General features: G+C 36.3%; 1 protein-coding gene across 8 annotated transcripts in view; it reads left to right on the top strand.

The window, feature by feature from the left end:
* The window catches only part of AGTPBP1 (ATP/GTP binding carboxypeptidase 1), a 220,094-nt gene that overhangs the window by 82,134 nt on the left and 123,155 nt on the right, over window positions 1-14,805 (top strand). For all 8 annotated transcript variants that reach the window (XR_010407822.1, XR_010407823.1, XR_010407824.1 and 5 more), the window contains exons 12-13: window positions 7,513-7,610; window positions 12,287-12,403. Coding sequence is in view for 5 of the 8 variants with exons in the window: in XM_045882326.3 (XP_045738282.2) it covers window positions 7,513-7,610; window positions 12,287-12,403 (215 nt within the window). In the remaining 3 variants the exon portion in view is untranslated. The remainder of the gene's footprint in view (window positions 1-7,512; window positions 7,611-12,286; window positions 12,404-14,805) is intronic.

The following is a 14,805-nucleotide window of genomic DNA, read 5'->3' as shown; positions in this document are numbered from 1 at the left end:
AGGAACCTCCATACTGTTTTCCAGAGTGGCTGTACCAGCTTGCATTCCCACCAACAGTGTAAGAGGGTTCAGACACTTCTCCAGAGAAGACATACAAATGGCTAACAGACACATGAAAAAATGTTTGACATCACTAGCCATTAGAGAAATACAAATCAAAACCACAGTGAGATACCACCTTACACCAGTTAGAATGGCAAAAATTAACAAGACAGGAAACAAAAATGTTATGGTTTATGCTTAACAAAACTTGCATGTGACTTACCTAAATGAAAATAATGAAATTATTAGAAGTTGGCTGTTTGCCATTTCAATACAATACTGGGAACATAGTAAAAGAAGTAAGAGTTGAAATCTTAATGTGGGGAAAAAGTAGAATTTTGGGGGGTAAGATCTAGTAAAATGGAAAAGAGAGTGTAGTCTAGACTATTATTAGAATTTCTAAAGTATTTTCTCATCAGTTGATAAATTTTTTGCAATTTCAATTACTTGAAATAAGTGATGTAAGAGAACTTTCAGGTAATTATAATTAGTTTTATTATCTTTGATGCAGATTTATTAGTGGTATGTATCACAGAGTACACTGTATGATTTTTTTTTAAGTATTTTATTATTAAAGTGCACCTTTAGTCTATGCAAAATACCAAGATGGATTATTCAGAAACTTCCTTTAAAGGGTTTAAAAAGTCTACAACTCACTATGGGACTTGAGTAAGATAGTGGAGTGAAAATAGTGATCTAATTTCTCTTTCCCATTGCATTTAAAACTACCAACAGACTTTAAAAATAGGGCAAAATCTGTACCAAAAGTGAAAACAGGGTAAACAGAAGCATTCTCATGAAATAAACATAGAAATGCACCAAACATCGTGGAGGTGTGAATATATTAAAGAAGAGCATCAGTTCTCTACTCACCCCTCTGTGAATGCAGTGTGCCCGTCTCCGAGTTGAGGCGCCGGTAGCACCTAAGTTGGACGGACAATCAAGGAGCAGTTGGAGTCCTTTTCTCTCCTGTATCTCAGTGTAGGATTATGGGAGTTTAAGTGGTGGTTGTAACTGGTAGAAAGCTGGGGAGACTTCTGTATGATACAGCAGGTGGTAATACTGGGAGGAGATAGGATATAGGATTTACCCCATAGTGTTCTTTATTCAGTGTACAGAATAATCACATATGAGGTGAGAAAGCTAACTTCTAGTGCAGTGAATTCACCAAACATGGGGAAAAAATGACAGAGATGATATTTTTCTGAGGGCTCCTTTCCTGTCTCATCTCAGACTAATGGGTCACTAAATTAGAAAGGGGGATTTACACTGACGGACAAGTCTTCATGATTAAGATGTGAGAGGAGAGTTTTGACAGCATCTGTGCACACACAAGGCAAATACCCTCTTTCTGTTCACCATTTTTCATATATCAGACTTCATTACATTGATCACAGTTTTCATTATTTTTTACCTTCCTCAGTTAGAATGTAAGTTCCATGAGGATAGAACTGTTTTTTTTTTTTAAAGATTTTATTTATTTGAGACAGAGAGAATGAGAGAGACAGAGAGCACATGAGAGGGGGAAGGGTCAGAGGCAGAAGCAGGCTCCCTGCCGAGCAGGGAGCCCGATGCGGGACTCGATCCCGGGACTCCAGGATCATGACCTGAGCCGAAGGCAGTTGCTTAACCAACTGAGCCACCCAGGCGCCCAGGATAGAACTGTTTTTTTCCTTCATTTTATCCTCAGCATCTATTAGAGTTAGTGTACACTTAACATTTGTTGATGAAGGAATTGAGCTGACCTCAAGGCTTAGTCTCTAGAACATTAAATGCCAAAAGATAGTGAAGCAGCATCTTACAGAGGTTTCGAGGAGAGTCCTGATTCAAGATTTCTGAACACTTATTAGTTGCCATCCATATGTGAAGGTGACATATTCTTAGGTATATAAGGGTTTGGAAGTGATTACCCAGGTACCCTTTCTGAAGTAATTACACGAAATACTACTCTAGTCTGGCCAATGATGAATTAAGATGACAAGAATAGAGACAACATGGTAGCAGAATCATTGTATTAAACAGTACAAATTGTTAATTATGTAATACTAAATAATTGTAATACTGTTTTGAAATACATTAACCAACTCTTGGCCAAGGATACATAATACACAGTTATAACAAACTGGGTTTTTTACACAAATAAACTAAAATTTTTATTATTTATATTATATATGTTTGTATTGATAGAGTTCCTATTCTTAGGAATATTACACTATTCTTGCATTTCTAAAATAATTATAGGAATAGTGGTTCATATATGCATTTTAAAATGTAAAAGTACTTTTGAAACAGAGATCCTTAGTCTGGGAACTATTGACTCATAGGAATCCATGGATGGACTTCAAAGACTATGAACACTCTGAAATTCTGTATAAATTATGTATTTTTTTTCTTGGGAAAAATTCTTGAAGAGGCTCATTTATTATTGTTATAGAAAAGCAGGGAAATTTCAGAGACACACAAAAATCCTGAGAGCACTAAATACAAAGCAAGAACCAACAAATCATCTTTGGTAATAAGATATCTAAATGGATAAAATACTCTGACTAAAAGGAGAAGAATTGACTAGGAGGCAAGATGGCAGAAGAGTAAGGGACCTCGTTTCATCTGGTCTCTTGAATTTAGCTAGATAACTGTCAAATCATTCTGAACACCTATGAATTCAACCTGAGGTGTAAGAATAGAATTGCTGGAATTCTACAAATAGAAAAGCAACCACTTTTTTGCAAGGTAGAAGGTTCAGAGAAGTGAATCTGAGGGTATATATTGGAAGATAAATGGCAGGAGGGTGGGGACCCTCTGAAAGCTGGCTTCCAGAAAGTGTTATAGCACCAGAGTGCAAAATGGAAATTTTTAGAAGTCTGCTCCAGTGAGAGACATCCCTGCCTGACAGGTGCTCAGGTGGCGAAGCAGGGCAGAATCCTAGGTGGGACAGTGTGGTCTCAGGATCCGGTCACAGAAAGAACGGGGGTGCCTGAGCCGGCAGAGTTCCCAATCATTGGAGTGGAGAAACAGGCTACAGTCGGAGAGGGATCCCTGCCTAGGACTCTCCTATGTTCTCTCTCTCAAGGAGAGCAAGAAGACCCTAGCAGCTTTTGCCTCTTAGGATCCCTCTAGCCCTAGGTACCACTGCTACTTGAAGACCTCCATAGTATTGGCCACAGAGGAACCCCCCACACTCAATGTTGACATTGACCTCTGCTGACAGAGCTGCATGGGGACTATGCTGCTGTGCCTTCCCAGGAAGCAAAGATACTACATCTTCCCCCAGTCTGTGTGTTCACAGCTGTTTTCTGGCGAAAGTCTTTCCCCACCCAAGCCAATCAGTCCTAAAAGACTGGAAGAAGCAACTGCATCCTTAAATGGGGTAGTAAAGTATCCTCCAGACTGAGAGGGCACTTTGAGACCAAAAAACTATGCAAGCCAAGCCCTTCCATACCGTTTATAGAGTTTTTTTCAGGGTAACTTACTGGCAAGGTCAGGCAATCCAGGTGCTGCTACACAGCTGTTCTCGCCCAGGCCAGACCTTAATCCACAGCTTTTATAGAGCAGGGGGCATTTGTGGTGTGGTCAAAGGGTAGTTATCTAAAGTGGTGCCATCTGTGCACCACTTTAGGGAAGATCAGAATAAGCCTCCCTGCTTTATGGTCAGGGCATAACTGGGCCCTAACGGAGATCATTGCGTGGACATGGACAAGATGGAGCGCCGAAGATGGAGTCAGTGTTATTAGCACTCCTACACAGACCAGTATCTCTGGTGAACATAGATGCAGAAATCCATAGCAAAGTAACAGCAAACTGATCTTAACAACAAATTAAAAGGATAATATACCATGATCAAGTGGAACTCATCTCTGGGATGCAAGGACGTTTCAACATCCATAAACTAAAATGTGATAAAGCACATTAACAATGAAGGATGAAGATCATATGATCATCTTGACAGATGCAGAAAAGAAATTTGACAAAGTTTAAAATCCTTTTATGATAAAAACTCTTAACAAATTGGGTATAGAAGGAATGTTCCTCATCATAATAAAGACCATATATGATAAATCCGTAGCTAATACTGTGCTTAGTGATAAAAAGTTAAAAGCTTTTCCTATAGGATCGGGAAGAAGACAAAGATACTGTCTCTCACCATTTCTATTCAACACAGTACTGGATATCCTAGCTATAATAATTAGGCTAGAAAAAGAAAGAAAAGGCATCCAGATCATATAGGAAGAAGTAAACTTATCTGTTTGCAGATGGCATGATCTTATATATACAAAACCGTAAAGTCTCTACCAAAAAACTCTTGGAACTAATAGACAAGTTCAGTAAAGTTGCAGGATATACAATCAAATATATAAAAATCAATTGTGTTTCTATACAATTACAGTAAACTATCTGAAAGAGAAATTAAGATAGTAATCCTATGTACAGTAACATTGAAAGTAATCCTATGTACATTGAAAGCAAAATAGGAATAAATTTACTAAGGAACTGGAAGACCTGTACAAGACATCGATGAAAGAGATTGAAGAAGACACAAATAAATGGAAAGATCTCCTCTGTTCTTGGATTGGAAGAATTAATATTGTGAAAATGCCCATATTACCCAAAGTGGTCTACAGATTTCAAGCAATCTCTTTGAAAATTGCAATAGCATTTTTCACAGAAATAGAAAAAACTATCCTCAAATTTTATGGAACTACTAAAGACCCCCAGGAGCCAGAGCAATCCTGGGAAAGAAGAACAAAGCTAGACATCACAGTTCTGGATTTCAAACTATTACAAAGCCATAGTAATCAAAACAGTATGGTACTCAGAGCAGGCACATAGACCTCTAGTGGGATGGAATAGGTAGCCCAGACAAACCCATGCATATGTGGTCAGCTAATTTTTGATTAAAGGCACTAAGAATACACAGTGGGGAAAGGACATTGTTTTCAATAAATTGTATTGGGAAAGCTAGATATCCACATACAAAAGAATGAAATTGGATCCCTGTCTTATACCACTCACAAAAAATTACCTTGAAATGGATCAAAACTTAATTATAAGACCTGAAACTGTAAAACTCCTAGAAGAAAACTTGGGGGAAATGATCTTTGACATTGGTCTTGGCAGTAATTTCTTGGGTAAGATACCAAAAGCACAAGCAGTGGAAGCTAAAATAAACAAATGGGATTATGACAAACTAAAGAGATTCTGTACAGCCCAGGAAACAATAAATTATAATGGCAATTTCAATTTATTGCCTTACAGGATGGGAGAAGGTATTTGCAAAACGTGTATCTGGGAATGGGCTACTGTCAAAAATATATATAAAAAAACCTCACACAGCTGAAGAATATAAAAGCAAGTAATTCAATTAAAAACTGGGCAAAGGACCTGAATAAATATTTTCCCAAAGAAGACATACAAATAGCCAGTAGTATATGAAAAAGTGCTCAACATCAGTAATCATCAGGGAAATGGAAATCAAAACCATAGTAAGATATCACCTCACACCTGTTAGAATGGCTGTTACCAAAAAGACAAGACATAGGAGCTATTTGCAAAGTTGTGAAGAAAATGGAACCCTTTAACACTGTTGGTGGGGATGTAAAATGGTATAGCTAATCTGGATAACAGTATGGAGGTTCCTCAAAAAATTAAAAATAGAACTACCGTATGATCTAGCAATCCTGCTTCTTAGTATATATCCAAAGGAATTGAAATCATTATCTTAAAGAGAATCTGTACACCCATGTTCCCTGTAGCATTATGTACAGTAGACAATTTTGTAAATAACTGTAATGTCCTTTGATGGATAAATGGATAAAGGACAGTGATATATATGAATATTATTAAGATAATATAAAGGAAGGAAATCCTGCTATTTGCAGCAACATGGATGAACCTGGAGGGCAGTGAAATATGCCAGACAGAAAGGCAAATACTGTGTGGTATCACTTACATGTAGAATTTTAAAAGCCAACAAACAAAAAAAATGATTTTGTAGAAACAGAATAGAATGTTGGATGCCAGGAATGAGGGGAGTGGTAAATGGGGTGCTGGGATCAAAGGGTACAGATTCTCAGTTTAAGAAGATTAAGTACTGAGAATCTAATGTACAGTATGGTGACTATAGTTAATAATACGGTATTGCATATTTGGACATTTCCAAGAGGAGCTCTTAAACATTCATCACAGTTAACATTGTTAATTATGTGAGGTGATGGTTGTGTTAATTATCTTCATCTTGGTAATCATTTTACCATGTATATTTATATCAGATCATCACATTTGTACACTTTATATTACAATTAATATTTATTATTTCTTCTTCAATAGAGTTAAATAGTTTAGAAAAATATCCTTTTAAAATATTCCCTACTTTGTTTTAAAGCACTCAGTTACTTACCTGAGTACTCTTCCACTCTTCTTGCCTTATCTTGTCTCCCCCACAGCCGTGGTCCTCATGTACCTTTACATTCTGTTCCCTGAGTTTTTCTCTAATGCGTATTCATTCTTCATCCCCATTCCTGCTGTATTGGTTCAGACAGTTACTGTCTCCTGTTAACTGGTCCCCTTCCATATATGTGCTCCCTCTCTCACACCTGCCAGAGTGATCTTTTGAGCAATGTTAAGTCAAATTAAGCCATTCTCTTCTTGAAAATTCTCAGTGCTTGTCTTGCATAGGTTAAAAATCTAAACTACTTGGTCCCTTCATTTTCTCATTCTTACTTGCCTTTCTTAGTACTTTCCCAAGTATACAAGTTTAGTTATACTTGCCGTTTTTCAGGGATATCATCTCAACTCTTTTTTTCTTAGAAGCCACACTCACCCACCCTTATGTTGGCCTTGAAAGCTGCTGTATCTTCTTGAGGATACTGCTTAATTACTACCTGTTTTGTGGAGTGATTACTCATATCCCCTTGACCTCAAGTTAGTTAGTTATTCTATCCTTTGTTTTCCCAAACAAACATTGCTTTCATTAACATTTACTTTTGTATTATAGTTACCTGTTTAGTCTTTTCTGCTCTTTAACCTTATATGCTCCTGGAGGACAGGGACTCTATTTACATATATTTTTTAAAATTCCCAGCACACAACACTACATACATGGCACATGGTAGCCATTGAAACAAATAAATGGGAAATCAGTTGTTAAAGGAATAAAATCAGTTTTTGAAATTTATCATGTACAGGAAATAAGCTGTTTCATTCAGGCTGTTGCAACAGAAGACATTCATTTTTAAAAATCGAGAACATCAGTAAAAACACCCATACATTTCTACAGTGCTTTTTCAAATTTTAGTATCTCATAGGTTTTCAACACCTAGGACAGCCTTAGAGACATTCTTAATAAGGAATTTCATTTACTTTTCCTTTGGTGATTAAAAAACCAATGTTGTGTGTTTATAGCATCCTTCCTTCGTATGTGCATGTTGTAGAATGCTTACCTCTGACCTACTTATAGCATGTTTTGTGTCACAGTGGATGACGTAGTAGATGAAAGTGATGACAATGATGATATTGACTTAGAAGCCGAAAATGAAACTGAAAATGAAGATGACGTAGATCAGAATTTTAAGGTTAGTATAAATCTCTATCTTCGGTCAACTTTATGAATCATATACGCAGTTGTAAAATAAAGATTGGGGAAATAGGTGTAGCTTAATGGTAGATTAATTGGTTTTGTCCGCATCTTTTTATTGTGATAACTGTGGACACTAAGGAAAGGGAAAATGAAAAATGATGTTGCTTTGAATGCATTGATCTGAAAAGGTCCTTAAAATAACTTATTTTTGCTCTTTTTGACCAGGATAAGCTCAGGTAACTGATCTGACTTAGGTTTCAAAGTCTAAGGAAATCTGAGTTTGAAGGAAAGTGGTTTGAGACTCTAAGTAGCAACCTGTTCCTCTTTGAGCAGTCTTTTGGGGATATAAAAATAGTAGGAAAATGATCTGTAACTGCTGGATTTTTGGTAAGAATTAGTGTTTACATAATGATTCTTAGGTTTCAGTTAATTGGAGAAGAAATGGACAAAAGTGTTTATTGAATTGAAACAAGATAAAAAAATTATTGTTATATGTGTGATGTTAAGTAAAGAGGCAGGGGAGTTTTTAGAATTTTATGGCACTTTTGGAAGTGTAGAGACGATATTTGCTTTATTTAGTGTCAGGGGGTCATTTTAGTATCTATGGAAAAATGCCTGCTTAACTCCTTCAGTTTTCAGCTGTTTAGCTTAGTCTTTTTTGGTGGGTGGGGAGGGATTCATTTGACCCTTGCCTGCTTGGCCCTTTTGTCTTGAAATGCTACATCACAATTGGGTATTTGACCCTCTCTGGAGATAGAATGTTAAGATACTGGAAAGAGATACCCATTTTAATAGTAGATGTAGTTCCAGTTTCATTATCACCGAATGCAATCACCAAGGCAAGCTTTGGCAGAATTGTCAAGTTAGCCAGTCTGGGCAGCATAATGGTCTGCATCCTTGCCTCGAAGCTAGAAAGAAGAAAAACAGTGCAGACTCTGATTTTCAAGGCAAAATATCTGGGTTAACTGTGTGATTGTGGTTCTGGACTTGATATAAGTGGAAGAACTGTGGGATCCAAGTTACGAGAATTTAAATTCTGTTGTGTAAAGTGTTCTTTAGATAATAGAAGCTATATTAAAAATCACCTGTTTAGATTCTTTGGGAACTGAATGTTTGGGGATAGTAAAATTTCAGATTGCTGTTAAGTTTATACTTTAACATATTTTGATAGAAACCTTTCTCTTTTGTGCTGTATGTTTCCGTGTTGTTAAAAACATAGTATGTTGAGTATAATTTATTCTTTATGGCTCAGGGTCCTCATTAAACATATCTGTTGTTGTGATCACTACAGATGTAAAGACAGAGATTGGTGGGGAAATAGAACTAATAGGAATTATAACAATGATTCTGATTTTGCTGCTTGGAAATTGTCAGTGTGTATGCATGAATACATACTTAAAAATTTTTTAAAAATCATATGAGGGTAAGTTACATATATTATGTATCATGGTCCTTTACCCCTAAATATGTCAGTGAATATTTCCTAAGAATAGTGGTACTCTCTTACATAACCACAATGCAGTTATCAACTTGATAAATTTATAGTGATATAACACTTTTTATCTGATCTGCCATCCATATTCCACTTTGTCAGTTGATCTAATAAATGTCCTTTGTGAGGTTTTTTTTTCCTTCTCTCTAGAATAGGAGCTAGCATCAGATATTGTGTTTAATTATTTTGTCCCTTAAGTCTCCCTTAATTTAGAATATTTCCATATTTATATCTTTGAAAAATACAGTTGTTGGCTGTATTATTCACTGGAGTAGCTGTGATTGCTTACATTTTCTCCTGCTTTATCTTAACACACCAGTTATAATAATGAGAAAAAAATAATAGATTCAATTTATTCAACATCTAATCCTATTCTAGTCCATGCTCTTTTTTTAATTAATTTTTTTTTTAAATTTATCTATTTGAGAGAGAGAGAGCACAAGCAGAGGGAACAGCAGAAGGAGAGAGAGAAGCAGACTCCTTGCTCAGCCAGGAGCCCAACTCAGGGCTTGATCCCAGGACCCCAAGATCATGACCCAAGCCGAAGGCAGACGCCTAACCAACTGAGCCAAAAAAAAAAAAAGCATGCTTTTTTTTTTTTTTTAAATTGAAGTACAGTTGACATACAATATTTTATTAGTTTCAGGTATACAGCAGTGATTTGACATTATGAAATATTCACCACGATAAGTCTAGTTAGGCCTTTTGCATTTACCATCTATGCTAGTCCCTGCTCTTTACCTATAGTAATTATTAAATCCTCATCTCAATTCTATAAGGTACATGATATTATTACCTCTGCTTTACAGGGCTAATAATTAGAAGAAGGAGGCACAGAATGTAGCTTATAAGATGTGGGGCCAGGATTCAGAATAAAGCAGTCTGATGTGAATGTCCACTCTCTCTACCACCATACTATACCAAAATGTTACTTTTTTTTTTTTAGGATTTTATTTCTTTATTTGACAGAGAAAGAAAGGAAGGGGAGAAAGTAGCAGAGGGAGAGGGAGAAGCAGACTTCCCGCTGAGCAGGGAGCCTGATGTGGGTCTTGATCCTGGATTCCAGGATCTTGACCTGAGCCGAAGGCAGAAGCTTAACCAACTGAGCCACCCAGGTGCCCCAGCCAAAATGTTATTTATTTATTTATTTTTTAAGGACTACAGAATTGCTGGCTTTTTGAGACTGCTGAGCTGTATTATCTTATTTTTCTTCTTGACCACAGTTTGTCTTACTGTCATTGGTGGTTACATTTGGACTTAATTTTTCCTTTTTATCTAAATCTAGTTATTTATTTCCTGTGTCAGGTGAACCTGCTACATACAGGTTTAATATTTGTTTGTGTTTGATTGTGATTGTAGTTTTAGAGACTGTTTTTCCCTCACCATAGTGATTCCATTCTCTTTACCCCAGATTTTTCAGTTTTTGGAGCATTTATAGAAACTTGGAGGTTTAGAACACTTATCTCCAGTAGCCAGGACCTGTCAGTATATAAACTTCAATGCGTTCTTTTCCCATCCTTTACTTGAGAAGAACTTTAAGCAGTGGTGGGGGGTGGTTGTGGTTTTTTTTTTTTTTTTTTTTCTAAATCTGTCAGTAGCTCTTCATCTTTGTTTTCCCCTAAACCAAAACAGAATTTCCTGCTATTGACCTCTCAAAGTGTAGTTTTTTTTCTCACAGTGCCTATTTTACAGATAAATTCATTTTTTTTTGAAAGTAGAGAGCAAATATGTAAGGCTCTATTTTCACAAAGTAGTATTGAATGTTGAATTCTGGTCTGTTTAGAGAAAGAATACTTTTGTAAACTTTTTGTTATTTTGAAAGCATTGTCTACTTTATTAGTGCCAAACAAGGAAATTATATATTTTGGTTCATCAATGCATAATTTAAAGGTCTATGAAATTACGCATTTGTGTCCTAATAATTATACAATAATTATACACTAACATGATACTCTTTAAATACAACCAGTGTTTATTATTTATGGCAAGGGAGAAAATCTTTTTATTGGTTATACAAATAATAGCTAAGTTCCTGAATATGAACTATGAGAAATATAAAATATATTTTTCCTTTTAACTTACTTGGTAATATGGAGTGTATATATTTAGTCAGATACATGTATATAAAGCATTATAAGGATTGAAGCATGGTAGAATAGATTTAAGGCTAAAAGTAAGTTTACTCACTGAAATTAAAAGCCATTGAAAATTAGTAAGTGGTCTTTATATCTCTCTTTAGCAATGAAGATAATGATGAGTTTGTATTTGTGTGAGGCCAGATTTGTTGAAGGTCATAGAGAGAATAGCTTGGATGGTAGGTAAACTGACACTTGTCTTTCTGGCACAGTGTATATTAGGTCTTTGAACAGATACAGATTGAATTAATCCCAGATACATACCCTGTTTTTCTGAGGTCATACCTCCCCTTTAAATTTACCGTCTTCCTTCCTAAAGGGGCGTGGAAATAATTTCTGGCTGTTTTTCAATTTTTTTACTTTTTTTCCCCCCAGAAAAAGAGTGTGTGGTGACACTGAGCTTTTCTAAGGGAACTTTGTTGACCATGGAGTACGAGATTACAGGGTAATCATTGGTTTGTCTTGAGACAGTGCATTGACCAACAGAGTATGCTCTGAAATCAATGATTAGTTTTACATCCTGACTCTTTGCACACTATGTAATTTTGAGCAAGCCCCTTAACCTCTCTCTACCTCGGTTTCCTTTTCAGTTAAATGGAAGTAATGATGCTATCTACTTCATAGTGTTCTTCTGCAGATTAAATTATGTAAAATCCTTAGCATAGTGCTTCTCACATTTTCAGTGCTTAGTATATGTTAGTTATTTTGATTATCACCACCACCATCATATATTTATATTTTTCAATTTAGTTTTTTTAAGTTTTACTACCCTTTAATATGAGTAAAACTATGGCAACTAAAGAGATTGAGGGGAGCATCCTTTAGTCTGGATCTTGACACTAGGTCTTCTATCTTGAGGAGCCCAAATACTATTTTCAACACAACAATGACCCAATACCAGCAAATTTCATTTATGGTAAAATTAGTACAACCTTTAGTCAGTGATTATTCTCTACATGTAATTAATAATTTGGAAAACTTTAATCTGAAATATAGTCTGTAATTTTACCTTTTTCTTAACTGGTTACATTTTTATTATTTCAGAATGATGATATTGAAACGGATATTAACAAACTAAAACCCCAGCAGGAACCTGGACGAACGATAGAAGAACTTAAAATGTATGAACACCTTTTCCCTGAGCTTGTTGATGATTTTCAGGTATAAATATAGAAAATACAGCATCTTAATTGATTTTAAGAAACAGTTCTTCTTTTTTGTTTTTTCTTCCTTAGGCCTGTAATCCCTGTTTTCCCTTTGCTTTTTATTTCTAAAATATGAAAGTGGTATTGCCTTTCTGGGTGACATTGGACAGTTACTTTAGCATTCTGAGCTACAAACTACTTATCTGTTAAATGAGGGGACTAGCTCATTAAATTTTTGGACTAGCTTTTACATTTTTTCATTACTTTGGCTCATTGCTTTAATTGGCATAGTTTTTAAAAAATAATCTTTAAAATGGCATTTTAAAATCTTATGTTGAAGTCGTCTTTCTATCAGTTGCATCCAACTGAAGGGGGAGGTGGGAGCTGAGAAATTGCTAAATTAAAACTGAAGTCTCTGCTTATTGGATTGTTTTTCCTGACAGTCACCATATATCTGGGGAATGTAGGGCCAGGGGAGAACAATGTGAAGTCTTTATATCTGAGTCGGTTCACAGGGAGAGTGACCTCTCATTAACATTTCTTACCCTCATTTATTTACTGGAATGTACTTAGCGTGGGTTACATAGCAAGTAAACCGGATTGAACTGATGGCAATTAGTAGAGTTTCTTATTCTCACTCAGCTGCCCCCTTATGGTGGGTACTTGAATAAGTCCCTGAAATTGCCTAGGATCTTAACCTATAAAATAAAGCATTCAAACCAGATAATCTCAGATTTATTCAGCTCTTACTACAGGCCCCCATGCCTCCCAAACCCATACATTTAATTCCTAGTTGCTTAAAGAAAAAGACTTTAATGTAAGGTTATATGTGGGAAATAAAAAAAGGCAGGACAGTTGACCCTTGAAAAACATAGAGGTTAGGGGTGCCAACCTTCCAATAGAGTAAAAAAATCCATGTATAACTTTGACACCCCCCAAACTTACTTAATAGCCTACTGTTGACTGACATCCTTACCCATAATATAAGCAGTTGATGAACACATTTTGTATGCTATATGTATTATATATTGTATTTATACAGTAAAGTAAGCTAAGGAAAAGAAGACATTATTAAAATCACAAGGAAGTGAACTGTACTGTATGTATCAGAAAAGTAAGCTAAGGAAAAGAAGACAGTAAAGTAAGCTAAGGAAAAGAAGACATTATTAAAAGCACAAGGAAGTGAACTGTACTGTATGTATCAGAAAAAAATCCGTGTGTGAGTGGACCCGCACAGTTCATACCTTGTTGCTCAAGGGTGGGCTGGGCTGTGCTTGCTAGCTAATGTTTGTATTTCACAGTTGTCATATTCAGGGCTCTCTTTAGGAACTTAGGAGCTTTGGATGCACTAGGAGCAGCAGCAGGTTGCCCTTCCTCCCCTCCCCAGTTCCTTGGCACTTTCAGAGATTTGGGGGATATTGGAGGGTCCTCTGAAATCAGGGGAACTAGAAGGAAGGCAGGGATAAAGGAGAGCGCTATCTGTCAAAAGAACAAGAATGCAGGAAGAGGCATTTGGGAAACGATACAGGGTGATTTTCTCCCACTGAACGTACCAGAAGTATCTGGCTACTCTTTCAACACCTTTGTGCCAGCTGAAGAACTCAAAATAAAACCCTGGAGATAACAAATACTGCTAACTCAATGCAGAAAAATATTGTGGAAGGGATTTAGGTGGGGAGGGGATTGATTACTATGTGAAGAAGTCACCTACTTTCTTCTCTCTGTATGTATAAGAACTATATAACCTGTTTAAAAGTGGTAAGAGTTTTGATGTGGGAATAAAGAAAAATAACTTTTTTAATGGGTGTCAAGGCCAGGATTTTGATTCTCATTCTTTCGCAGGCCACTTCTTTCTTGTAGGCTGTGACGGTGAGTTCTTGTGTGTCTGCCTGTTAATGCTTTACCTGGAACAGGCTACCCTTGATGGTCTCCTGCTCGGCACCTAATAGCCAGCCAGCTTGTCCTTTAGTTTGGCTGCTTGTAGGAGAGCAGGTTCCTACTTTTGGTCTGACTTGGCCAGGGTCAGATGGTGAAGACAGGTTTGTCAGAGTGTAAGTGCTCCGAAAAGTCTCCCCAAGTGAGTCGCTCCTTTTTATTATGTTTAAGCAGAAGAAGTTGCTTCAAGTATTTCAGATAACGTGTATTTATTAATGTGTCTCTCTATTTTGCCGTAAAGAAAAATGTAGAACAGCTGTATCTCTGTAGCATGTGTTAGGGGGAATAGCACATTGTCTTTTACTTACATAACTGGAAAATCATTTCTAAAGTAGTTGTGTTGGCACTTGACTATCTTTTGCATTTTTAAATTTCAGAGGAACGCATTGTTCAAATACTTTAGTCTCTTTTTTGAAGTGTGTGTTGGAACTATATCTAAACAGCAGTATTTAAGTGACATATTTTTGAGAATTAAAAATATTG

Source organism: Mirounga angustirostris, unplaced genomic scaffold, assembly GCF_029215605.1.
Source record: "Mirounga angustirostris isolate CCGP_5_RB_7025 unplaced genomic scaffold, mMirAng1.0.hap1 SCAF_15, whole genome shotgun sequence".
NCBI lineage: Eukaryota > Metazoa > Chordata > Mammalia > Carnivora > Phocidae > Mirounga > Mirounga angustirostris.
This window is presented reverse-complemented; position numbering and strand designations above follow the sequence as displayed.